This window comes from Podarcis raffonei, chromosome 8 (genome assembly GCF_027172205.1).
Source record: "Podarcis raffonei isolate rPodRaf1 chromosome 8, rPodRaf1.pri, whole genome shotgun sequence".
Classification (NCBI taxonomy): Eukaryota; Metazoa; Chordata; class Lepidosauria; order Squamata; family Lacertidae; genus Podarcis; species Podarcis raffonei.
The window spans coordinates 24680548-24707779 of record NC_070609.1 but is presented as its reverse complement, the minus strand read 5'-3'; the positions used below and the strand labels follow the sequence as shown (position 1 = coordinate 24707779).

Here is a 27232-nt window from a genome sequence, read left to right as displayed (position 1 = left end):
CAGACAGGTCAATGTTCTGGCTCAGCCTGAGGCAGCTTCATAGGAGAGGGAATGAGGGGATGTTGGTAGGTGACGGCTTGTCATACATGGGAGGGAGAAACTACGCCTGCTGAAAATTCCCTCTTCTGCTAGGAGTAAAGGAGGCTCATCCTCCTGTACAGAAAGCCACCCAAAGGTTCCCCAACCTCTAACTTGTCAAGCAAGAGAGCATTTAACAGTTCCAGACACACTCCAGTTAGGCAAAAGCATTCAAGGAGGCACAATGAGGGGGAGGCCTAAGGGCCACATGGAGAGGCCCAGAGGGCCACATCTGACATTTGAATCCTTTGAAAGAGGTCATCCCCCAACAGCACATGGTAAGCTAATGGGCTGCAGTCAGAACTGTATCCTACACTGATTAAAAATGATCTAAATTCTGTAGCGTAAAAAGCTGGGTTCTGTGATCTGAAGGAAGTGTTGTGAGTTGGGCAGAGGAAGGAAGACCTTTTGCAGGCTACTGATGTGCCATAGCTTGAAGACAAAGAATCTTCATCCACTCCCGGGCTTCAGAGATTTTCATTATATATTGCCCACACATGCAATTTCAAAGCTTAAGGGGTATAAACTCTTTTTTTAAAAAAATAACGAAAATGTGGAGAGTCTCAGAAGGTGGAATTCCACACTCAAGCAAAATTCTGCACTTGCCCAGTATGTTCGCAGAACACAGCCTTCCTAATAGTGGCATCATTCCATCACCTGAATTAACAACAGATCATCACCACTCCTTTTAAGTAATTCATCCCTAAGGATCCAGCATTTCCACCTTTCATGTGCACCCCTTCCCCTTTCTGCTGTTATTTCTTCAGTGGATAGTTCAAAGTTTCTCCTGAACAACAGGACATCATCTTCTCCATCACTGGCTGGGCTCAAGGAACATCAGCAGAACTGCAAGGGAAAGGACACTCTCTGAACATTGCTGGATCTTCTGGGACATTGCATGCAGGAAAGCCCAACCTGCCTCACCTTCAACATCCCCCGTTGTCCACACAAAGACAAATTCACCAGCACCAACATAGTCATTCCCCAGATTTGGTTGAGGAATTGGGCCGCGAGATTTTGACCTACACGCACTGGGATTTAACTGGGCCATATCTAAATGGGTTGTCCTCGCATGGACATGAAGGGACAACAGAGGTAAAGCTGGTATGCTAGGAAGGGAAGGCATACACACCCCTTCCCTCTGTGGCATGAGTACGGATGCTCAGGGATTTTGCTCTACCTGCATTTTAAGTGAACTTCATTCAAACTTCCCAAATCGATACATGGATCACAATGAAGTTGTCCTTCCATTTTAACCCTTCTCCAGATTTTGAGAGGAATTCCAAAATGTAAAATGAACACATATTTTAAGGCATGATGTGTACACACAAAAATGTGCAAAGATAAAAACTTATTTTGGGGGGTGGGGGTGAGAATACTACCTTCCAGCGGTTCCCGCACTCGTTACACAGCACAAAGGTCGTCATTGGCTCGTCAGCACTCCGTGTTTGCACCTGGAAGGAGAAAGTCAGCTGTGAGCTGGGTGTCTGCCTTTCTTAGCAAACTGGAGCACAAATTCCAGTAGCAAAGAGGCCCCAGCTTCCAAAATTTAATCCTCACAACTAAATTCCAGCATTTTCATTGCCACTATCAAATTTGGGCACATCAAGCTTTTAAGCCACAATCTTGCACTAAGGAAAGCGGGATTCTGCAACTTGCATAAATTACATAAATTAAGCACAATCGCTTGCTATGCGTTTTGCCCCTTCTGCTAGTCCAAAGACAGAGCAAAGAACCTGGCAGGGCACACACACAGAATGCCTATAGCTATATATCAATCTATACTATATTGCATCTGTTTACACAGACATTCCCTTGATCTCTCAACCCAAAGCTCCTGTTCTAATTGTTAAGTTGCTTTAAAGGGAATGATGGATTGTTATATGTCTGTGTAACTGTTTTTTATAATCTGCAAGCCACTTGGAAGCCCATTTTTTGCATTAAATGGTATATAAAGACTATATACTCAAGAGAGAATACCACCTGCACATTGTACAATATAATCCAAGTGCAAAAAAGGGGGGTGTCATATCCAGTACATGGATAAAACTACAACCCATCTACACATGTTTTAGAAACTACAAATTTGCAATCTTGACCAAAACAGTGGAGCAAATAATTTCAGTTCTGAGAACCGCAGCCTGTCAGTCTTATCAATAGTAGCTGCAGACATGCCAACAGATCCAACCGTGTTAGCAAAGAGGAAGACCTTCTGGGTGTACACACCGGGCACATTAACACTGTGTGGCCTCAGCCTGGAGGACGAGCTTGGCTCTGATGAATGAAGGCATCCTGAGAGTGTCATCCTCAGAGCTCCTTAGATACAGCATCCATTCATTGTTATCAGAGCAGCAGATGAAGGCAATAACCGAAATGTTTCAACACGTAAATTAAAAAGCACTGTGCTTTATTAAACATATAGTTTATAGTTCAAATCGGGGGAAATAAATACAGTAAACGCATAAAAGTACAAAGATTCATAAAATGTTTAGGGGTATGAGAACCCCTACGTCCCCCCAGAAAAAAAAGCACTGAATACACACACACACACACACACACAGACACACAGTGGTACCTCGGGTTAAGAACTTAATTCGTTCCGGAGGTCTGTTCTTAACCTGAAGCACCACTTTAGCTAATGGGGCCTCCTGCTGCCACCGCGCCGCTGCTGCACGATTTCTGTTCTCATCCTGAAGCAAAGTTCTTAACCCGAGGTACTATTTCTGGGTTAGCGGAGTCTGTAACCTGAAGCGTCTGTAACCTGAGGTACCACTGTATATATATATGTAGAGATCTTGCTCAGATTCTTCTGCGGTCCCTGAAATTGACTATATCTACAGTACAGTGTGTAAATTAACATCATTAGCATTCCTTTTCTCGCTCACTGCAGAGATCTCTTGTGAAGCACAGAGGGATTTGTTGTTGTTGTTTTACCATGCGAACCTGCCCAGACTGATAGGTCTTGCCCAACAGCCCAGCCCACCGCTTCTCACCTGGTTATAGGTGCAGTTCTTCTTTTTGCATTTGCCGCACTGGAAGAGGTCAGTTGTGGTGCCTCCGGTCTTCGCCATCTGATGCTCTCGGATGGCTTCTTGGGTCATGGCGTTCCTCAGCTCCTTCAGTTCATCGCTGGCCATTTCCTGCAATTAATTACTTCGTTAGAGCAGACTTTCTGCCCTACCAGTCCTAAACTGGCCACAGCGCTTTGCAAGCCCAAACTATCAGCTGGTTGTTAGGGCTAGCAATGACCAACACACAGGAGACTGCAGAGGCAGTCAGATCAATTCACATCCCTGCAAACCCCCATTTCAGCCCAGTCACATCTTTTACCTGCTCACACCTGACATCCCATATATGCCAGGTGTGCAGAAGGAAGGTGAGGCTTGGCCAAAATGGCCTCATGCCCCTAGTGAGGCCTGTGGGACAGAGATTCCCTGCCACGGATGTAAAAAGTTATAGCCCAGCCTGTTTCTTCTCCTCCCTACTTACATCCGCCGTCATCCTGGCAATGAGGCTGGGTGGAATGGCTCCGGACAACACATTTCGGCGCAAGCCAGGATTCTTGGGGTCCTTCAGGTTGCTAATGCGGCTCCTCACACGGTTGCGATACTTCATATCGGTGCCCTTCAGCTCCTGGTAGATATGTGGAGGCGTCAAGGAAGAAGGGCAAAAAGGATGATACACAGAATGAAATGGGTCACAGAGCTCAGGTGGCAGGGTGCATGCTCTGTGTGGGGAAGGCCGCAGGTTCAATCCTCAGCATCGCTAGCAAAAAGGATTTCAGGTAGGAGGCAATTCAACAGATCTCTGCCCCAAACCCTGATTGCCATGCATCACAGATAGCAAGCCAGCCTCCACTGCGTGTGTGTATCACGAGATCCAATCTCTCTCTAGGACTCTCATACCTATGGGACTGCCTCTCATGGTATGTCCCACGGAGGACCTTACGGTCTTCAAATAAAAATATCTTGGAGATCCCGGGCCACAGGGAGGTTAGGCTGTCCTCGACCAGAGCCAGGGCTTTTTCAGCCATGGCCCCAATCTGGTGGAACACTCTGTCACAAGAGACTAGGGCCCTGTAGGACTTGACATCTTTCCGCAGGGCCTGCAAGAAGGAGCTGTTCTGCCAGGCCTTTGGCCAAGGCACAGTCTGACCCCCTCTCTCCTTCTGTAATCCTCATAGAACTCTAACCCAATGGTTGATTCTGAATTGATTTTAGAATGTATTTTAATTAATTGACTATGATTTTATGCACACTGTGCTATTTTTACTTGTCGTTAGCTGCTCTGAGCCCGGCTTTTGCCGGGGAGGGCGGGATACAAATAAAATTGTGTTGTTGTTGTTGTTGTTGTTGTTGTTGTTGTTGTTGTTGTTGTGTCTCATCTGTTTTGGAGCCCAGAAGCAATACTGTTATGCATAGAGCCCGTTTACAAAGCGCTTCCAGTACTTCATATTCATATTATATATATAGATATACAGTGGCACCTCAGGTTAAGTACTTAATTTGTTCTGGAGGTCTGTTCTTAACCTGAAGCACCACGTTAGCTAATGGGGCCTCCTGTTGCCGCAATTTCTGTTCTCATCCTGAAGCAAAGTTCTTAACCTGAGGTAATATTTCTGGGTTAGCGGAGTCTGTAACCTGAAGCGTATGTAACCTGAGGTACCACCGTAAAACCGTTTCGTAAGGTAGAACCCTTGGGATCAGCAACAGTATCCCAATTTTATAGATGGGAAAGTTAAGACTAAAAGACAGCCCTGGAGTGAGTGATAGCAAAACACTGCTCTGGCCCACAGAACCCATCCTATCCAAAGGATATGATCTTCAATTTCAGCTGCCATCTTGTCACAATTGACTCCAAACTCCTTGTAATCATCTGAGGAGAAAAGGAAGCGGAACAGAAGAGATAATTCTGTGTGCAACTTAGGAGTTAATTCTTGTTAGCATTAGTGGCAGGACTTTTGCTGAAGCAGCGCATGCCCTGGTAGTTCTGAGGGAGTTCCTCCTCTGCGTATGTCTTAATGTCTCCTTCCTCTGCACAAGGTCTGTACTAAGAAAGACAAAACCTCTCTTGAGGTTTTGTTTTTCTACTTGAATTACACACTGTTTTTTGTTCAGTTTGCTCAATGAGGCGTTATCCATATTTTCCTCTCTGGATTCCATCTGCATTTCTTCATTGCTTCCCTAACCTAGGGTTGCCATATTTTAAGAAGTGAAAATGTGAAAACAAAAATCGCCCCGACCTGCACAGCATCTGAAGGCCCTCTGCTTCCCCATCCCAGCTGGAAGGTTTTCTGAGCCACAGAGGTATATACTGGCCTCTCACCATCCATTTTCAGAGCTGCGGAGACCATCTCAATGCATTTGTCCCGGACAGAGTCTCCTGTCAGGTAGCATGATGCCAAGAAGCAGGTAGAAGATGAAAATGTCGGAGTGATGGGGCTGGTTGGGGTCTTGGGCACATCTGGCCTAGCTTTGCTGTGGGATCTGAAGAGGGCAGAAAACAACAGGTCTTTTGCAAAAGCAGAACCATGCACGTTCATCACCATGAAGAACGTCCCCCCTACCTAAGGAAGGCTCTCTTTTTAAGCCTAGTTCTTACTGAGGCAGTCTGTGGTCTAGCCTGGACCACTCCAGACCAGAGGTAGGGGGCTTACATTTCATTTCATTTCATTTCATTGGTTAAATTTCTATACTGCTCTTCATCCAAGGATCACAGGGAGGATTACAATATAAAAACACAAAAATGAACAACTAAATGCTCCTCTCTATTATTATTATTATTATTATTATTATTATTATTATTATTATTAAAAATCTCCTAGCAATAACGTAATCCCCCACCAATGCTAGAACAGGGGAGCCACCCAGTGAAACTAACTGGGAGATTCAGAAAGGACAAGAAGCACTTCTTCAATAAAGTGCATCATTAACTTATGGAACTCGCTGCCACAAAGTATGTCAACAGATGGACACTAACTTGGGTGGTTTTAAAAGGAGATTGGACGAATTCATGGAGGACGAAGCTACCAACGGCTATTAGTCCTAAAAGACATAGGCATCCTTCTGGTATATTTATTTTACTTATTTATACAAATATCTAATATCTATACCACTATAGTGTAAAAAAAAATCAAAGTCGTATACAATAATATTTATATATAATAAAAACACATTAAAATACAGCGATACCTCGGGTTAAGTACTTAATTTGTTCCAGAGGTCCGTTTTTAACCTGAAACTGTTCTTAACCTGAAGCACCCCTTTAGCTAATGGGGCCTCCCGCTGCCGCCGTGCGATTTCTGTTCTCATCCTGAAGCAAAGTTCTTAACCCGAGGTACTATTTCTGGGCTAGAGGAGTCTGTAACCCGAAGCGTATGTAACCCAAGGTACCACTGTATTTTAAAATCAGAGACCATCAAGTAAATACTATGGAGAGAGATATTCTTAATCGCCAACATAAGCCTGGCAGAACAGAAACGTTTTCAACAGCTGTTTAAAGGTGGAAACAGAAGATCTCTATGGGCAGAATATTCCACAAAAATACCATTTGCGGAGAAGCAATCACTGGCTTCCTAGGGGCATCTGATTAACAGCTGTTGGGGAAATGATAATGGACCAGATGGACCATTGGTCTGATCCAGCCAGCCTCTCCTTAATGTGTTTTTTTTGTGGCTCAAATTCATGCCAGTGTGGTGTTGTGGTTAGAACGTGGGACTAGAATCTGGGAGGCCAGGGTTGAAATCCCTACTCAGCCATGAAGCTCACTGGGGAATCTTTATATCCAGTTTCATCTCCCCCCTCCCCACTTGGGGAGGACACACAAATACCCAGCCATACCTCTCCTCTTTGCTATCGGTAGAATTTTTCCGAGACCCGGGAGGAGATGCAGCTGGGTTGGAGCCAGTGGAGGCCCTCCTGTAAGGAAGACAAAGAGGTGCAACAAATAAGATGCCAAAACACACTCACTGCAACGGGAGTGGGGGGATTCCCAAGTATAGTTAAATTTTATTAACTATCCTCAGTATATAATGTTTATTTCTTTTTAATGGCCCCATCTGCACTAAGCAGCACTGCACCACATTAAACTTCCACCAAGGAATTCTGGGACCTGTAGTTTGCTAAAGGTGCTTGGAACTGAAGTTCTGTGAGGGATAAACTACAGCTCCCAGGATGCTTTGAGGAAGCCATGACCGTTAAAGCGGTATACTTGTGCTTCAAATGTATGCTGCGGATGGGACCCTGTTTATTAGCGCAGCTCTTGGCTCACTGTTTCAAGGAAGAAGAAGGGTAACGTATGAAATAAAGAACCAGGAAGGACTAGACTAGGAAACCGCCCATCCTGTCAGGGGACCAGTCAAACACTTTCTCTGAACACTATGGACTAGAACAGGGATAAAAGCCATCCTGCGCTTGCAAAGCTAGCAATGGCGCCAGGTAAAAGGCCAGCTATGCAGCATCAGCAAAGCTGACAAAATAGCTTACCTGTCCGTTGACAGTCTCTTGGGAGAGGAGGAGGAAGCAGCAGTGGAGGTGGAAGATCTCGAGTCTTCGGAGTCTCTTCTTTTTTGGGGGAGAAAGGGTACAAAGTGCAAAAAAAGAGCTATGAATTGCCAGACTGTTAGCTTGGAACACATGCTAACTGCCTTAGACCAGATTGGACTATGTTGTCCATCTAGCCTGGTGTTGTCCACTCTGACCGGCAGGGTCTCAGGCAGATTATTCCCCATCATCTCCTACCCGATTAACTGGAGGTGCTAGGGATTGAACCTGGGGCTTCCTGCAGGTAAAGCACGTGTCCTATCGCCGAGTTATGCAATCTTCACCCCCTTACATTAACATGGGAAATGGATGCCTGGACTTCATGGCCAAGGGTCTTCTATGGTGGGGGCCCATTGGAACTGGTGGGGTGGGATGTAAAAGTTAAAGGTAAAGGTACCCCTGACCATTAGGTCCAGTCGTGGCCGACTCTGGGGTTGTGGCGCTCATCTCGCTTTATTGGCCAAGGGAGCCGGCGTACAGCTTCCAGGTCATGTGGCCAGCATGACTAAACCGCTTCTGGCGAACCAGAGCAACGTACAGAAATGGTGTTTACCTTCCTGCCGGAGCGGTACCTATTTATCTACTTGCATTATGACATGCTTTCGAACTGCTAGGTTGGCAGGAGCAGGGACCGAGCAACGGGAGCTCACCCCATTGCGGGGATTCGAACTGCCAACCTTCTGATTGGCAAGCCCAAGAGGCTCAGTGGTTTAGACCACAGTGCCACCCACGTCCCTTTAAAGTAGGTGGAGCCAAAAAGGTGTAGCCAGAGCCTAGGATAGGCAGAGCCAACCAGGTCTAGTTTTGTCCCCATCCTCCTCCTTGCTGAGTACTGCAAGGGTAACAACGGCACCAAGGAGGAGAAGGAAGAAGAAGCCGATAGGCAGTGCCACCCCCTGGACTGGTCACAGGTAAGAATGCAGGCAGGTGGGGCTGGCTGATGGCAGACAGGAGGTGGGGCGGTGAGCCCCTTGTGCTATGGGATCAGTCTCCACTGGCAAGACTGCTTCCCAGGAAATTGAAATATTATGAGATCCACTGAAGAAAGATAGGACACATACCTCTCTTTTTTAGGTTCCAAGTGGGATTTTTTCGATGTAGCTGAAGCACTTCTGGGATCTCTACATATAGAGACATAGCATGATGTTAGATTGCCTGAATTTGGCATTCTTCAGTTCGCCATCTCCAGCATCATGCATTTCAGTGTCTGTGCTGGCAGTAGAGGTAGCTTCTCCAGTTGGCAGAATTTACCTCCTGAATTTATCATAGACTATAAGGGGAGATAACTCTGAGCCCTGCCAAAGACTTTCTTAGTCCAGCAGGCAACATAAGGTGGTGTTAAGGTTTATGTTCAGCTTTATGAGAAATTTTAATTGCTTTATCCTTTGTATGATTATCCTCTTGCTTAGAGCATGTTCAGTACATAACTGCCTTTTTTAAAAAAAGAAATGACTGAAAGAGAATTGAACTGATATGGAGGATGCTCTTTGGGGAAATTAACTGGGGCTAAATGAATAGAAGAGGAACAGATTTCAGGTGATCCGGAACGGGGTGCAAAATAATTGAAGAATTTATCTGGGTTGATTCAGATGGGGAAATTAGCTGGCTTGCTTTCCACAACATATGAATTCTAAATGTGCACCTACTTAATATCAGTAATGGTAAAGGGATCCCTGACCATTAGGTCCAGTCCTGACCGACTCTGGGGTTGCAGCACTCATCTTGCTTTATTGGCCGAAGGAGCCGGCATACAGCTTCCAGGTCATGTGGCCAGCATGACTAAGCCGCTTCCGGCGAACCAGAGCAGCGTATGGAAACGCCGTTTACCTCCCCGCCAGAGCAGTACTTATTTATCTACTTGCACTTTGACGTGCTTTTGAACTGCTAGGTTGGCAGGAGCTGGGACTGAGCAACGGGCACTCACCCCATCGCGGGGATTCGAACCGCCAACCTTCTGATCGGCAAGTCCTAGGCTCTGTGGTTTAACCCACAGCACCACCCGCGTCCCTAGTACTTTATATCAGTAAAAGGTAAGGTACCCCTGCCCGTGCGGGCCAGTCGTGTCCGACTCTAGGGTTGTGCGCCCATCTCCCTTAAGAGGCCGGGGCCAGCGCTGTCCGGAGACACTTCCGGGTCACGTGGCCAGCGTGACGAAGCTGCTCTGGTGAGCCGGCACCAGCGCAGCACACAGAAACGCCGTTTACCTTCCCGCTAGAAAGTGGTACCTATTTATCTACTTGCACTTAGGGGTGCTTTTGAACTGCTAGGTGGGCAGGAGCTGGGACCGAAAGACGGGAGCTCACCCCGCCGCGGGGATTCGAACCGCCGACCATGCGATCGGCAAGCCCTAGGCGCTGAGGTTTTACCCACAGCGCCACCCGCGTCCCCTTTATATCAGTAACGTGCATCAAATGTACACTGGCACAGTGGTTTTCAACTGGTCCATACCCCAGACCCACCTCTGACTCCCAAGCTGTGGCACTGGAACCCACATGCATATTTTCCCCTTTGATTTATATTTAATAGTGCTAATGATGCACGTTATTCCATCCTAACATGGAAACCCCCAGAGCAATGGGGCAGGAAGAAGGTGCAAGCATGTGGCTAGCCAGAAATCATCATATTATTTTTTTAAAAATGGCTCATGCCTTTCTCATATTACATTGCAGCACCTGTGGAAATTGATAAAATGAGCATCTCATAAGAAGAATGCACCCTAGTCTTCATGCGTGTCTGGAATCCCAACATGGCAGCAACAGCTTTGCAAATAAAGCTCTGTGGATCCATGCCCTGAATCTTTTCTATGCCACCTGGTCGCCGGCCATAAGACAATTGTAAAACAAAGCTTTACCTATCTGATGCTCATCATATGCAGCAAACTGGGTAGCAGCAAGAACACTGGAAGCTCTCTCCCTGTTTAATGGCACTCAGAGCATTCCCCAAATCTTTCAGCACAGAGCAGCTCTGCCATCTGTCAAACGGTGGTTAACAAGGTCCAGGACAATCCTGGCTCACCCCACCATTTTGCAAATGACACAGAATAAGCGATATAGTTGCTGTTACAGGCGCTGAAGTGGAAAGTGAAACTAAACAGGGCCTGGCAGCGAAGATGGGCATTTTTCCAAGCACAAGCAGAGAACACCATGGTGAAGGGAGTGTCTGTTTAACAAGATGCCGTCTCTTAGGTTAAAACAAGAAACACCCTAGAAACTGGGCAGGAGATTTTGCATATGCTTAGGCCCAATTAAATGTCCCTATGGTTGCCCTTCAAGGATATCCCGTTTAAATGATTTCATTCTGGTTAAGCTTCCCACCTGGAGACTAATCTAAAACTTAAATTTTTTGAGTAGGGATGGGGGAAACCTGTCCATTTCAGTTTCTCATTTTCCAATCTTTCCACATCAGCCTGTGGCATCCTGAAATTTCATCAACGGATTCATCTTAATACAGTCGTACCTTGGAAGTCGAACGGAATCCGTTCCGGAAGTCCATTCTACTTCCAAAACGTTTGTAAACCAAAGTGCAGCTTCTGATTGGCTGCAGGAATCTCCTGCAGCCAATTGGAAACTGCGGAAGCACCGTTGGACGTTTGGCTTCCAAAAATAGTTCACAAACCGGAACAGTCACTTCTGGGTTTGCAGCATTTGGGAGCCAAAATATTCGAGAACCAAGCTGTTTGAAAACCAAAATCCGACAGTATACACAGTTTTGCAAAGAAATTTTCCCTAATACAAACCAGCCACAGATGCAAAAAGTCACTCTTAGGCATAATAATATTGTGCTATTGTTGTTGCTGCTGCTCATCAGCAACATATATGGTTCTAGACTGCCCTCCATCTCAAAGGAATCTAAGGATAGCGTAGAGCAAATTATATCATATATACTTTAAAAATTTGGCTAAATTCTAGTAGCAAAGGAGAAGCTACAGAGGCATATCTTTGCAAGTAGTTAGAAGTGGTGGTACGAAGTGTTGCTCCTGGTGAAGAAATTTCTTAATTTCTTAAGAAATTATGTATGTAATTTCTTAATACATACATTGTGAATTATGTAACATTTTTGGTACTTTGAGAATTTGTTCTTTCTGTTTCTTTTCCTGCATCCAGCGCCTTCATCTCCCTTTCCTTTGGTTTCCTGCTAACTGGGGAGGGGGGGGGGGAATAGCAATTTTACCACTAACAATATTTGTCGACTCAGAAAATGTGATATCTGCAACAGAATCACTTTTTCGAGGGAAGACAACTGGACCCGATTCAAATCAACATTTGCACCTCCTTGCACTAAAAGCTGCGAATGGCCCTAACATGTGGATACCGGTCTTTTTGTTTTCCACCAGAACTTTTGCAGAGAGTCACAGGGTGGGAAATGGTGTCTTCGGTTTTCCAGCCAGGGCTATCAATCCCTTTGCCTCTCTCTTTCTCCTTTTTGCTCTTCTCCGTCCCCGACTCTAAAAGAGAGAAAATGGGACATCCAGGTACCATCAAATATTGTAAAGTCTTCTATATTTTCTAGTTTCGTTAGTAGTTTCATATAAGTAAGCCCTGCAATAGTTTTCTAGCACCCTCACACTTCTACTTGCTTTGTGAGCAACTCAAATTTTAATTAAAAAAAATCATTTAAAAAAAAAATTATTTATGATTTTCTGTTATATACATTTCAATAGTTTTACAATCATTCTAACATTTCAAAACTCGACTTCCTTCCTCCTCTTTCTGTGGTTCCTTAAATTTATTTCTAACATTTCCTGCACATTCCAAATTAACCTTTTTTTTATTCATCTACTTTAAATATATACTCTTATGAAACTTCAGGTTATTACAATAACCCTGCCAACATTCTTATCTCACAGTGTGTTTGTAAATATTCAATAAACTATTTTCATTCTTTTATAAAAAGTTTGTTATCTTGATTTTTTTAATTTTTTCCAGTAAGTTTCGCCATTTCTGCATATTCCATAAGTTTTTGTATCCATTTTTCTTTCGTCAGGACTTCGTCTTCTTTCCATTTTTGGGCAAATAACATTCTTGCCGCTGTAGTTGCATACATGAATAAATTTCTATACTGTTTAAGTAGTTCTACCCCTATAATTCCCAAATGGAAAGCTTCTGGGGTTATTTTTTTAACAAATGTTATTTTAAACATCTTTTTCAATTTGTTATGTATCATTTCCCAGTAAGCTTTAACCTTACTACAAGACCACCAAAAAAAAAAAAAAAAGGAGAAAAGTTTCAAGTCCCCACAAATGGGGAAGTATGCTTGCAAACTGGAGGGTGGCAATGTTTTTGAAATGGTAATAATTCCACGGGACTTGAGGAGTCGTGGATTTTTATATTGAAGCAGTTGCAACTAAGCTCCAACAAACCCGTAAAAGCACACACCAAGGCAGAGATGCTGATAACTAGTTAATAATTACATGATTTTTTTTAAAAGTCAACAGCAGTCACAGCTGGGGCTGGGGATTTTGATCAGAACCACAACGAGGGCAAATGGTTTTTATAATAATAGTAGTAGTAGTAGTAGTAGTAGAAGAAGAAGAAGAAGAAGAAGAAGAGGAAGAAGAAGATACAACAACAAGCTCCCTGCTGTGATCCAGATCTGTCCCATAGCTATAATTTCCTTTAAAACAACAAGAACAATCATGTTCAACTCCTTTCATGCTTATCTTCAGTATGCTTTGTCGTTCTGCTTGGTAAGACAGGACTTGTAAATCATCAATGATGCTTTCCACAGTTGGAGGCAGTATACCACTTGGACTACTACAATGTGCTCTACGTGGGGCTACCTTTGAAGATGACCCAGAAACTACAACTAATCCAAAATGCGGCAGCGAGACTGGTGACTGGGAGTGGCCGCTGGGACCATATAAGACCTACATTGGCTCCCAGTACGTTTCCGAGCACAATTCAAAATGTTGGTGCATGTTTACAAGAGAGTAGGGATTGGAGGGGGGGAATTCGATTCAGCACGCATATAAAGTCAAACTTACTGGTTTCGTACTTTCTGAAACAAAGCACAAACTGAATCACAGCCATCCCTAGCCTAACCAAGATGGGGAACAAAATTTAGTTCAGTTCAAATTTTAATGCATACCTACCAGCCTCGGCCCAGTATACCTGAAAGAGCACCTCCACCCCCATCGGTCTGCCCAGACACTGAGGTCCAGCTCCAAGGGTCTTCTCGCAGTTCCCTCACTGCGAGAAGCAAAACTACAGGGAACCAGGCAGAGGGCCTTCTCGGTAGTGGCACCCTCCCTGTCGAATGCCCTCCCATCAGATGTCAAGGAAATAAACAACTACCTGACTTTTAGAAGACATCTGAAGGCAGCTCTGTTTAGGGAGGTTTTTTAATGTTTGATGTTTTATTGTGTTTTTAATATTCTGTTGGGAGCCGCCCAGAGTGGCTGGGGATAATAAATAAATAATAATTGTTGTTGTTGTTGTTGTTATTCCAGTGTCCAGGAATCGCAAGTGGCGAAAACAGGATGCTGGACTAGGTGGGCCTTTTGCCTGATCCAGCAGCACTCTTCCTTTGTTTGTTTTGAAAGAAACAACACTTAATAACATTAATTGCACATTGAGAAGCTGGGATCAGTGTTTCTGTTGTTTAAATGGGGTGTTCTGTTTGTTTGTTTTTGTTTGTTTGTTTTCTTTAAAAACCTAGATCCCTTTTTGGGCCCTCAGCTTCTGAAAGCAAGCCACACTTTAAAATGCAAACAAATTCCTTTGCAATCAGTCTTTGCAGGTCGGAATAAACCGGCTGAATAAAAAAAGAAAAAGAAACCAGGAGGTAACTCTCCAAAACAAAGTGTGGGATGAACAACTATCTTCCGCTAGTATTTCCAGCAGTAACTGTCAGGACTATTAACTCCAACACAAATATGGCACATATTTCCAAGCTCTCCAATAGCTGTTATTACTGTAGTTGCATGAGAAAATGCTATGCTACTGAGTCGTCAGTGAACATTCCTGTACACATTTAACCAACCAAACGCCACTGGTGTGTCATACCGTCTCTGTGAGAGTTTGTAAAAGCAGCACTCGGTTAGTTACTGATTATGAGAGAAGCTCTTAGTTCCAATTTTGCTTCCCTGGAAGAAACAAACATGGTCAAAAGGGCAAACCACAGCCCCACTGGTGCTATTTGGTTGTCTATTTGAGGGCGGCTGCATATGCACAGACGGTGTTGGAGAGAGGCAACAGGCACACTTACCTCCCTGGGCCTCACTCTCACACTATCACCTGTATGATGTGCAACACCCACACGGTACCAGCTGATAGTCACCCCAGCTACATATGCTCTGCAACCTACTAGTCCCCAATGTCTCAATATGGAAGCGCCAGGGCTCTCATTTTCTTGTCTCTCTGACCCAGAATCACCCTATCATCCAAAGCTAGCATGGCCAAGAGTCAGGGGTGATGGGAGTTGTAGTTCAGCTACACCTTGAGGGCCAGACATCCCCTGTCATTGCTCTACAGGCCCCTCTCCCTTGGGGCACAAGGCCTCACAAATCTCAACACCCTCAGTTAATGCTGTTTTCTTGAAGTCTAAGCAGCTTTCTAATGGTGATACTCAGAGAACCTGCTGCCATTTTTTTGCCACCCACAACAAAGCAATCTTACCCAACAACCTCTTCCAGTTCTTGATGAGGATTTTCGCCAGAGTTACCACCTCTTCGTCAGCACAGTGTTTGCGGATTGTGTTGACAGCCACGCCAATTCTTGTGGTCTGAGAGACAGAGAAGAGGGATCAGCAGCCGTTTATGCAAGAGAACTCAGCGACAGAGCAAATGCTTTGCATGTGGAATGTCCCTGGTTTAATCTTTCAGGTCTCCAACTTAAAAGGGACCAGGAAACAGCTGGAGGACTCAGGGGCCCATGTCAGAGTTGACCTTGCAAAGCCAAAGCGATAACCTCCAGATGTTGTTGGACTCAATTCCCATCAGCAGCAGCCAGCGTGACAGGGGTGATGGGAATTGTACTCCAGCAAACATAAGGAAAGCCGGTTGGGTCAGGCCAATGATCCATCTAGTCCAGTATCCTGTTCTCACAGCAGCCAACCCACTCTCTCCCACTGTGGTTTCCAGCAGCTGGTATTCAGAAGCATAACTGCCTCTGACCATGGAGACAGAGCGTAGGTATCATAGCTAGTAGCCTCATCCTCCATGAACTTGTCCAAAGCCACTTCTGCCCTACGGAGGAGGTGGGGTTGCGGGCTTCACACACACACACCCTGCGCGTGATTGGTGGGATTCCCGGCCGCGTCACCTCCTGGCCAGCCAATTGGAAGGCTCTGGGGGTGTGGCCTGCCTTATTTAAAGCAGGACGCAGTTCCTGCTTTTCCCACCCTCCCGCCCTATAAGGTTTTCATTCCTTGACCTTGCTATGGACCTTGCTTGGTCGCCACTGAGGGGCCTGGTCGGAATTTTTCCACTTGGCAAATTGGCATCAGCCACTTGGTTTTCGCCTACCTCATAGCAAATCGTCACAACTTTCTTGGTATTGGCGGTTAGGCATTGGTATAGTTCTGTAGATGGAAGAGGGGAGGTAGCGCCATCACCTGCCCCGCATACTGAAAGGTAGTCCAATAAAGGATTCCAGGGGGCGTGGCCCTGTCCAAAGCCTGGGGAAGTGAGGGCCTAAGGCACGCCCCCTATCGGTGACCCCAAGGGAGTTCCTAGTTGATGTATACCAGCAGGGCTCCCCCTACTGGTGGTTAACCCTTCCCGGACTTCAAGCGGATGGGCTGAAGTCGGATATAGTCGGTTAGGACCAATGCCTACGCCAATACCGCTCATCACTTGTAACCAATATAGTTGTGGCCTTATTTAGCCCATTAACCTTAATAATTGTGTCATGTGTCATTATTTCCACTGGGGGGGGGCAGGAACTTGCCACGCAATCCTCTTTCAAAGTCATCCAGTTTTGTGGCCATCACTGCCTCTTCTGGGCATGACGCCCACAGCTTAACTATGCACCACACAAAGAAATACTTTCTTGTATCTGTCCCAGATCCTCTAACATTCAGCTTCATTAGATATCAATGCAAGTTATGAGAGAGGAGGCAAAAACTTTCCCCCAACCACTTTCTCAAGGCCATGATTTATGTTAGAAACATCTACCACGCCACCTTTTTCCTCACCTTTTCTCAAAACTAAAGAGTCCCAAACACTGGACCCTTTCCCTGAGGCGGGGCTGCTCCACCCCCCTGATCATCTTCCTTGCCCTTTTCTGAACTTCCCTCAACACCCTTTTTGAGATGAGGCAAATGTCTAGAGAGCACCTCGTTGGCCCAGAATATTTATGCCCCAGAATTCAAATACCTGCAGCAGCTGGATGGTCATTGTGCAACTGTTCAGTTTCTTCAGTAGGTCGAGGGCTCCTTCCTAAGAAGGGGGAAAACAAACACACACAGGGAATATTAAAAAGCCTTAAAATATGTTCTCCTTGTCTCCTGCGATATGCCTATTGTAGGAATGGTCAGTGACAATCTCTTGGGGCACAGGTGGGGAACCTCAGACCCAGGGGCCAGATGCAGCCCTCCAAGACCATTGTATCTGGCCCTTGGGAGTTTCCTGGCTAGGACACATCCTTGAACTCTGATTGTGCTTTTGGCTTGCCTGGATGGAGGACAGAGAAGGGCATGTCAGCCAATGAGCGTCTGTTCCTTCCACCCACTTTTACCCCTGCTCACTGCTGATTGCTGGTGCCAGAAAGGCGGCCCAGAAGGGGAAGTGGTGTTCTAGAATTGAAAAAGGCTTCAAGGGATAACCTTCAGGCAGGATGCCCTCAGTGGTCACTAAGGGTGGAGCCAGGAGTCAGCAGGCACACTCTAAGGTTCATGGCTCAAGCCAGAGGCCCACAACGAACCACCAGAGCCCCTTAGAGCTGCTCTTGCTCTTCTTGCCACTGGGAGAAAATGAATGTTTTTGCCTGGTGCCTAAAGATATGGAACGAAGGCGAACTTCCCTGGGGGAGAGCATTCTTCAATTGGGGAGCCACCACAGAAAAGGCCCATTCTCATGTTGCCACATTCCAGACATGAAGATGGGTTTCAGATGATGATCTGATGATATTGCTGGGTCACTCCTGACACTGCTTGAGACCATACCAATTCGGTGTCTGACTGTGGTTGTAAAAAGGGACCCACAGACAGACAACCAGCCAGTGCTTGCGACGGAGCCAGACTGCAATCACTACCAGGACACTAAAGACCCAACCTCCCGTCTATTCCATATTTCAGTTTCATATTACTTATTGCCAATACACACTTTTATCATAATTAAACTTATTTTTAATAAATCTAATTTCTTATATCTACCTTGCAACTATTGCTGAAGTTCCTCGAATGCTGCAACAGAATTTAAACTACTATATTTATTTTTCAGATATTCTTTGAAAACCTCCCATTTTGAAACAAATTCCTGTTTTGAGTTATTCTTTATTTTATCTGATAGACCATCTAATTCGGCATATTCTGTCAGCATATTTTGGCATGCCACTACAAATCAACTCTGGGTGGCAGGTTTCCAGTGGCACAGCCCAAGCTTGAATTTGGCACATTGCAATGAATGAACCCCAGCCAGATGGGCAGGGTAGAAATAATAAATTATTATTATTATTAAATAATTATTAGGGCTGGAGGTTTCTGTGGCCAACACGTACCATTGGCAAGAACATGGGGCAACATGTCCCTGTCCCCCCCATCAGCAGGCAGACCCTGATCTGGAAATTCCTTTCAGGGGAAAGTGTTGACACCACCATGGATCTTTGCGGAAACCTGACATTGCAAAAGTCAAATGTTGTTTCCTTGTCAACGGAACGTCTGTCTGCATCTCAAATAACTTCTGCAATTGGCCGCAACAGCCCAAGCAGGCAGCACATGGGACTTCCACTGGGCTCTCTTGCCTTTGGGAAAACAAAAACTCTCTCGCAGGTGATGGGTGGGTGAGAAAGTCACCAATTCATTTCCATTGCTCTCCAAGATGATGTCACAAACATACATATCGCAAACATTTTACACTGCAGAGCTTCTAATTTCTGCACCCGTCTATTAGGTAAGTTTTTAATATTTGATGTTTTATTGTATTTTTGATATTCTGTTAGGAGCCGCCCAGAGCAACTGGGGAAACCCAACCAGATGGGCGGGGTATAAATAATAAATTTATTACTATTACTATTATTATAGACAAAGAGGTGCCTCTCTCTGCTGCTGAGACTTCCATACAGGGACGGGAAGACATCAGTAAACCCCTCGATCCCTGCATAGTTAGAATAGGGGTGAATGCACCCTTAATACTTCTGGTTGTGGGGTTGAGCTTTCTTTCATATTGCCCATTGTGTGCTCAGGTTTCTAGTCCCTAAGGCAAGGGTGGGGAATCTCAGGCTTGAGGGCCAAATGTGGCCCAACTAGCTTCTCAAACTGGCCCTTGGGTCTCTCCCTAAGCCACACCCCCTCTCTCCAGATGTCAAAGCTCCAAATGGAGAGCTGCTGCCAGTCAGTGTAGACAATACTGAGTTAGATGGACCAATGGGTCTGACACAGTATAGGGCAGATTCTTGTGTTTCTTCATGCTCCCTTCCCAGGTCAGAGTCTCCCTAAAGCAGGCAAGCCTTTTCCCCCCCTATGCAGGCATGATCTGCAAAATTAGTGGTTGCAGCAGAACCTTCAAATATTGGCCTTAACTCTTTGGAGGGGTGGGTGTTGAAGGAGATCTGGCAGAGGAGGGTAGGGAGGAGTTATTTACAGTCATTGCATACTAGAGCAAAGTTTGCAAGGGAAGTCAAACATTAACTTCAACTCAAGGTGCAAATCTTGCTCTGTGGTTCACCTTCTACTGAGTATTGGAGCCAAACGACAAAATCCTCAGACGGCTCAAGTGAAATAAGAATGGCAAAACATCCACTGACCTACACCAACTCTATTGTGGTGTAGCGGTTCGAGTGCCGGACTAGGACCTGGGAGACCAGGGTTTACCATATTTTTCGCACCATAGGACGCACCAGAGAATAGGACGCACCTTGTTTTAGAGGGGGGAGAACAAGGGAAAAAAATTCTTCCGCTCTCTGCCCAGCGCCCCTTCAGCGAAGCGGCAGGAAGCGCTGCGCAGAGAGTGGGATAATTTTCCCCCTATTGTTTTCTCGCTCTAAAACAAGGTGCCGTTTAAGGTGCGTTCAGGCGGCTACCTTGGAAGCCTGGAGAGCTAGAGGGGTCAGTGTGCACCGACCCCTCTCGCTCTCCAGGCTTCAGGTTCCTTTCAACCTGCTCTTTGGGGCTGGCGGGGGGGAAGCCCACCACCAGCCCCAAAGAGCAGGTCAGGGAGCAGCGGAAAGGTGCAGCGGAGAGGCTGCTGCCATAGTCACGCGTCACTTCTCCAGCTGGGAGAGGGTCGCGGGGCTATGGCTTCTTTAGCCCCACACGCGCTCTCCCGGCTGGAGAGGTGACGCACGGCTATAGAGGCTCCTGCCATAGCCGCGCATCACCTCTCCAGCCGGGAGAGGGTCGCAGGGGGCTGCTTTAGCTCCGCGCGCGCTCTCCTGGCTGGAGAGGTGACGCACGGCTATAGAGGCTCCTGCCATAGCCTCGCGTTACCTCTCCAGCCAGGAGAGGGCCGCGGGGCTATGGTGTCTTCGCTCCATAGGACGCACACACATTTCCCCTTCATTTTTGAAGGGGGAAAAGTTCGTCCTATAGAGCGAAAAATACGGTAAATCCCCACTCACTGGGTGGGTGGCCTGGAACCTCAGCCTACCCTACCTCACAGGGTTCTTGTGGAGAATAATGGAAGAAGGGGAGAATAACTTATGCCACCTTGAGCTCCTTGGGGGGGAAGGTGGGATATAAATACTTATTTTCAAAAAAAGAATGTGTCCATTCTCGAGTAAATGCAACAGAACCTGTCCACAGGGAGATAATGCAAGGACAGATGTGCACTTAAGAGAATTTTGCACTGTGTGGGCTTGTGTCCTCTCCACTCTGGGCATATATGGTGTTATAGGGGTGAGCTCAAGGGCTGCATTCCCTCCTGGGCAACCTTCCAAAGGGACCTGCCAAGGGTGGGCGGGGCCAGTGGCAAAAGTGGGTGGAGTAACAAATGCAAATTTTGCCTTTATACAAAGGGGCTAGCTTCCTTTGAACACACACTCTTCCCTGTCCTCCGTGCAGACAAGCAAGAGACTTGATTGGAGTTCAAGGACACATCTTACAGGGCAAACACACTCTGGTGCGCAGAAGGACGGGCGAGGGGGGTGGCCTGGGGTCCAAATTCCAAGGGCCGGGCAGAGAGGCCATTTTATCCTCCATCCAGGCAAGGAGCAGGCATTATCAGCATCCCAGCCAGGCAAAAATGCTCAAGGAGGGTGTGAAAGCAAGGCTGATGAGGGGTGAGGTCTGGGGAAAGAGGGCATGACCCCTGGGGAGAGCCAGCCAAGGGCCAGGCAGAGAGGGCCACGTCTGGCCCCCAGCTCTGAGGCTCCCGACCCACAGTGGTAAGCCAGCCCTGCCACATTCAGGGACCCTCCTGCTCATTTTGCTGGGAGGGGTCCTAAACTCCTCAGCAAGAACATGCCCTCTAGTTGTCCCTAATCCACCAAGCACATCCCCCATTTTCTAGCCGCCCCCATTAGATCCCTATTTTACCCATTAGGGGTGCTTTTTAAAACAAAGTTAGCACTCAGTTTGATTCCCTTCTTGCATGTGAGCGACCTAATCATTAAAAGGGAAAATGCTACAATCAGGTTGACTAACACAGCCAGCTCCAGAAGCCAATGCGCAATTGCCACACATGGCAGAGTAAACAAGCATTGACGGTGAGGTTGTCTAGCTTTTCAACTCCATAGCTGTGCCTTGAAGAGCCAGGTGAAATGGGAAAGTGTGCATCTCCCACCAAGGAGGAAAAGTCCTTCCTTGGAGGTTTTTAAGCAGAGCTTGGACTAGATGACTTTCGGGGTCCCAACTCTAAGATTCTAAGTTTCTTTGCATACAGTGGTACATCGGGTTAAGCACTTAATTCGTTCCGGAGGTCCGTTCTTAACCTGAAACTGTTCTTAACCTGAAGCACCACTTTAGCTAATGGGGCCTCCTGCTGCTGCCACACAGCTGGAGCATGATTTCTGTTCCCATCCTGAAGCAAAGTTCTTAACCCGAGATACTATTTCTGGGTTAGCAGAGTCTGTAACCTGAAGCGTCTGTAACCTGAAGCATATGTAACCTGAGGTACCACTGTATAGCATTCACACTAGCAGCTTAAAATACAGAGTTTCTCTCCCCACCCAACGCGTTCACATCGGGGGGGGGGGTGTCTTCAGCCAATGCGCAAGACCTTCTTCCTTTCCTAACCCCTGTAACATGGAACTTCTATTCATGATGCTATCATCTGCGCATGCGCACTCATTTTTGCATGTGCTCTCATCTGCGCATGAGCAACAGCCATCTTAACTGTACACACTGTTATTAAGAATAAAGCGAATTCAGCGTAGGTTTTCTAGTTGCACTGAAGCTGATTTGGGCAAGGGGGAGGGGTTTACAAATCAAGCAACATTTGTCAAGAAGCAATAGGGTGAATATGGATTGTGTCTATATGGATTGCGGCTTCAGAAACTAGCAGCGAGACAGCAGCTGGATTTCAAGTAAGTGGTTATTTGAATGGACCCAGAATGTCTCAAAATGACTTACAAAATAAGGTAAAGGTACCCTTGACCAGTCGTGGACGACTCTTGGGTTGCGCACTCATCTCGCTCTATAGGCTGAGAGAGCTGGCGTTTGTCCGCAGACAGCTTCCGGGTCATGTGGCCAGCATGACTAAGCCACTTCTGGTGAACCAGAGTAATGCAAAGAAACACCGTTTACCTTCCCGCCAGAGCAGTACCTATTTATCTACTTGCACTTGACATGCTTTCAAACTGTTAGGTGGGCAGGAGCTGGGACCGAACAACGGGAGCTTACTTCAAAATTACAGATAACCTAATCAAATATTACTATTAAAGACATAACCCCATGTCCATCACAGGTGAAGTAACTGCCCGATACACTACAACATAGCACATAAACCCCCCAATTGCTTTTGCAATTGTACTAATAAATTGTTATGAGTTTGATGATGCCCGGAATCCCTTCCAATCCTTGGGATTCTGTGTCTGCTTGCCAAAGCAACCCCTTCGTCTTGGTAATGGCTTTGGCTGGCAAATTAAGCACCACAATTAGCATAAGCAAAGAAGTTGCTCTGTGCCATAGAACAAATCATTGTGCCTCTCCCCACCACGACAGCCAGTGTAGTTTGAGTGAGCTGGAAGCAAGCTGGAGACATAGGATGTTTAGGATTCCCTGGATTCAAAGCAATCTTATTCTTAAGTAAAATTTGCCGGGGTGCTAATGTCATGAGCCCCTCTATCTTATGCTCAGGTTGCATATATGTGCAAATAAAACTATATGTCCCAAAGGCACTTCCATCTCTACTGACCTTCATTCCAAAGATAGCTTAGCTGGTTAGAGTGTGGGGCTGATAACACCAAGGTCACAGGTTTGATTCACACCCCATAAACGATAGCTGCATATTCATGCATTGTATTATTATTATTATTATTATTATTATTATTATTATTATTTATATATCACCTTATACCCAGAGGTCTCAGAGCAGTTCACATAAAAAGATCACAGTATATAAAATAAAAGTTGGTTCCTTCCAACTCTATGATTCCAAGGAAACCAAACCCTGAAACTCCTGGAGTCTCTCACTGCTTGCAGATTGGAGCGGCATGTAACTTTATTTCTCAGCCTTTAAATTGTGGTTACGCACACACACACACATCTTCCCATGTAGCTGGATGGAGGAAGGCAATGCTGGGAGTCCTCTTTTCCTCCCCTGTTCCTGCACAACATACATTATTTTTACTTCTCTGCTGCCATTCCTTCAGCAAGACACCAGGCAAAGATTAAATTTACATTGCCAGACTCCTGCCAAACACCTGTTGTCTACATACCTTCTCTCCAAATCCTCTTAGGGACTGGCCACTTGGAGATCTGCAGGAGCAAGTGGGGGGGGGGAGAGACACTGTCCCTGAAAGAAAACTGAAGCTCTCACAAATATGATTGAGGTGGGGTGGGAAAGAGAGAGAAAACAAAACTACTCCCCAGATTTTTTTGGGTGGGGGGTGGGAACCTGGCTTTTAAGCAAAGCAAACACAGGAAATAATATATTTTTGCTTGTCTCGGGTCACCTAAAGAGCACAACGATTCTCAGCTGTAACGCAAACCCTGCGAGGTGTTTTTTTTAAAACCTGATTTCCCCGCCCCGCAACTGTTGAGAGCTGCAGCTGCACCTCCTTCGATTCTGACGGTTTTGCAGAAAGTTTGCTGATCGGTGAGAAAACCACAGGAAACCACATTAAAAGCAACTGTTTCTTGAAACCCGAAAGGGACCTCCCAGTGCCAGCGACAGACTCCTGCGAATTCAAGCAGAGTTAAAACAGAAAGCACACAAGCAAAGCGAAAACACAACACGCGCACCGTTTCTCTTACCATGTTCTTCCTGGACACCATCTTATCCAGCTTTCTGCCTATTCGGATCAGCTCCTCCGCTTGCCCCATGGCTTCTCCTCTCCCCAAAAAACACAACCAAACCTATGCCACGCTTCAGTAAGGCGAGCGCCTGAAAATATTTAACGGGGAGTCGCGGGGGGGGGGCAAGAAACGGACCCAGCTGAATCCGGATCAGGTTTTATGACAGTTGTAGTTGTTGGTTTTTGGTGACTTTTGGTGTTTTTTAAGAGGCGGGAACGTACTTGCGGAATAAAGGGAAAGTTTTCGCACTCACTGGAGAAGTTTGACGCGGAAGGAAGGCAAGAGGGCGAAATAACGCAGGCGTGCTGGAGAGGGGAGGGGCCACTCGGTCACTTATAAATGACGGCCAGGGAGTCAAAATAGCACTAGGGGGCTGGGCTAAATATAGGAGCCGAGGATTAAGGGGTGGAAAGATTTCAGGCGGGTGGGTGCGGGGTGGGCTGGATACTGAGGCCGTCTGCAGGTGGCTGGAAGGGCCCGGGGAGCGAGAGGCTTTCTCGGGGCCCTTCCAGGCGCCCTTTCCCTCGGGCGTCCCCGGAGATGGGCGCCGCTTTCAGTCTCCTTTGCACCTGCAAAAGTTTGTTGGCGGAGGTACTGGCTTCGCCCGCAAAGAGGTGCGTAAAACTGGCCGCCGAAAAGCCTCCCTCTTTTTTTCCCCATGGCGGAAAGGTCCCGGGGTGCTGCAGAAGGAAAAAGGGGGGGGGAGGCGGCCCCCCAATGCAGCATTGTCGCATTTTTTTTAATCAGCAAAGTTGTTGCAATCTAAAAGAGGGATTGGACACACACACACACCCATTAAGTCCAAGGCTGTCTTCGGGGAAAGTAGGGCACGCAACCACTAACAGTGATTGCCAGTTCGTTTCCGTACCCAATTCAAGCTGCCCCCCCCCAAAAAAAACCTCTGAAAGTCTGCCTTCTTCCCCACAGAACCTTTTGGGTGTTCAGATCAGCAGAGGAGTTCTCTTGGTCGTTTCATTGCCCCCAGAAGTTGGTGTGTGTGTGTAAGACAGCCTGGGACGGTCTTCTCTGTGGCAGCCCCTAAGTTGTGGCACTCCCTGCTCTGCATCTGGGAGCTTCATTGCGTTCTTCCTGCTGTGTGCTTTGACACCCGAGATATTGACCCCGAGTCAACTAAACACTTGCACTAGCAGAAGCCAGTGCAATGAGACTTTCCCCTCAATTCTTCCCACCCCCACCCCAAAATCATCCCGTGAGAATTCCCAGAGCTGCATGTTGTGGGGCAGATGGTTCCTTTTATAGATATTAATTGCATATTAATTGCATTCATACATAACAATTTCAGTATTTGTATAGGGTTTCTTCCAAGTGGGGTAGATTGTTCCGTCTGGCAAGCTAAGATACTTTGCACTGAGAGAGCAATCATCATAGTGTGACACTGAATTCCTCCCATTTGTCAGTGTCTTCCCTATTCCTGTGACATTTGTTTTAAACAATCTTTAATGCTGTATTTCTGAATTGCTAGGAGCTCCTTTGGGACCTTATGGTGAGGAGAGAGTAGTAAATCAAATGAACCCCAACCCCATCTGGGGAAACATACACTGCCCAGGAAAACTTTCTACATTGTCCTTTTGACACTAGGTGAATATCTTTTTTTATTGCCCTACATCAGATGTGGGATATGTTGCTGCATTGCAATTCCCATCAGCTCCAGCAAGCATGCCCAATGAATGGCCAGGGATGATGGGAGCTGTAGTACAGCAACATTTGGAGGGCCAAAAGTTCTCCACTTTCCAGGAACTTCTAACCTTAAGCAGTTTGGAGGCTTACTGCCAGGTACTCATCCAGCTCCTTCCCTCTCCCTCTCTTACCTACTGCTCCTTTGCTACTTGCCCATGAGGACTAGGAGGATGGCTGTGATTTGTTTGTATTTCACTCCAGATCTTTGTGTAATGAGTTGATATGAAAATATTTGAAATAAATAAAGCTATGGTGTTGGGAAGCCAACTAGGGTATGAATAAAGTACTAAAGTACTACTAATAAAAAAAAAATCATCATCAATCAGAACTTTTATTAGAAACAAAACAAAAAGATAGGAACAAAAAACAGTACATTTTCAGGTGGCATATTCAACTTATCTCCCAACAACTTTTTGTCTTTTTTATATATAAAAATGCAGTATTTCAGAGAGCAGCAGACTTGTGGTATCAGCCCCATACCAGACAAGGGTTATGTTGGTCCAAGAAAACAATCACAGATCCAAATACCTGTGTGGTACTTTTAAACTCAGTGCAAACAAATTTTGGAGGGGGTAACCGGGTTGAAAATTTCTGCAACAAAACCAAGATAGGTTCCTGGGAAGACACTCTGAGGGAAGCAATCTAGTTTAGAGGTATATGGCAGGCCTGTGGCGCACTCTCAGGAGGAATGGCTGGAGAGGGCTGCCTCCAGTGTCTGTTGCCAGAGGCCATTACCCCACTCTGCCCAACGATGGGACTGGCCCTGCTTTCATTAGTTTGGGAAATTGGGGGGAAATGAAGCACAGTCCTGCCCCCCTGCTCCGAGTGCTGAACTCAATTTGAGATAGTTTCAAAGTATTAGCTAACATGTAAACTTCTATACCAGGAGCCTCTAAGATGACACCTTATAGGTGCCAGTGTCCCTAGTACCTTCCATGGCACCCACAAAAGGGTGCCACATTGCCTCAAAAAAAAAAAAAAATGTGAGAGATACTGTTTGCTCTTCCTGTTTCCACTGGCTCAGCCTCTCCCTAGTACAGCAAAGTTATTATGCCATGCCCCCCACGGCAGCCATTTTGTGACCTAAGGCACTTTTTAAAAAAGTTCTAAATGTAGCCCACTGACCCAAAAAGGTTGGCAACCCCTGTACTACATAATAATTACATATTTACAGAGTGATCTTAAAGGGCTGCTGGGCAGCAAGAAATGACTTGGGATAGAGTACAAGGATTGCTATGCCAGTGGCTGGAATCATGAACAAGCACTTTGTACTGCAACGTTTTGTTGCAGCCCCCTTATATCACCCTCTTTTTTTGTCTTTGAGACAATTAGAATCCTATCTTTTAAAGAAGTAGAAGATC

General features: G+C 46.1%; 1 protein-coding gene and 1 long non-coding RNA gene across 3 annotated transcripts; one reads left to right on the top strand and one right to left on the bottom strand.

Annotated features, from left to right (window-relative positions):
- Nucleotides 1-619: 619 nt before the first annotated feature.
- On the bottom strand, nt 620-24494 carry TCEA3 (transcription elongation factor A3). 2 transcript variants are annotated; one of them, XM_053398611.1, is made up of 13 exons: nt 24132-24494; nt 16936-16998; nt 15236-15341; nt 11931-12063; nt 8681-8740; nt 7563-7640; nt 6918-6995; nt 5404-5564; nt 4898-4953; nt 3568-3723; nt 3072-3218; nt 1461-1532; nt 620-924 (listed from the first exon to the last, which is right to left on the bottom strand). In XM_053398611.1, the coding sequence occupies exons 1-13, from the start codon at nt 24198-24200 to the stop codon at nt 916-918; spliced, it is 1188 nt and encodes a 395-aa protein (XP_053254586.1). In that variant the 5' UTR covers nt 24201-24494; the 3' UTR covers nt 620-915. The 2 variants fall into 2 exon arrangements, with proteins under 2 accessions (XP_053254586.1, XP_053254587.1); XM_053398612.1 differs by lacking the exon at nt 24132-24494 and adding an exon at nt 23594-24113.
- A 188-nt stretch (nt 24495-24682) lies between these two features.
- LOC128418664 (uncharacterized) lies at nt 24683-25173 on the top strand. The gene is made up of 2 exons (XR_008331737.1): nt 24683-24787; nt 25101-25173. It is a non-coding gene; the product is annotated as an uncharacterized LOC128418664 (long non-coding RNA).
- Nucleotides 25174-27232: the final 2059 nt, after the last annotated feature.

What these genes read in the sequence shown, in the direction of transcription:
- TCEA3 (XM_053398611.1), bottom strand. Translation starts at nt 24,200, where the DNA reads ATGGGGCAAGCGGAGGAGCTGATCCGAATAGGCAGAAAGCTGGATAAG. An exon ending in GAACTGGAAGAGGTTGTTGG is followed by an intron (nt 12,064 to 15,235) that starts GTAAGATTGCTT and finishes TCTCTCTTTTAG; the next exon opens with AGTCGGGGACGGAGAAGAGC. An exon ending in GGTGGAAAACAAAAAGACCG is followed by an intron (nt 8,741 to 11,930) that starts GTATCCACATGT and finishes CTCTATATGTAG; the next exon opens with AGATCCCAGAAGTGCTTCAG.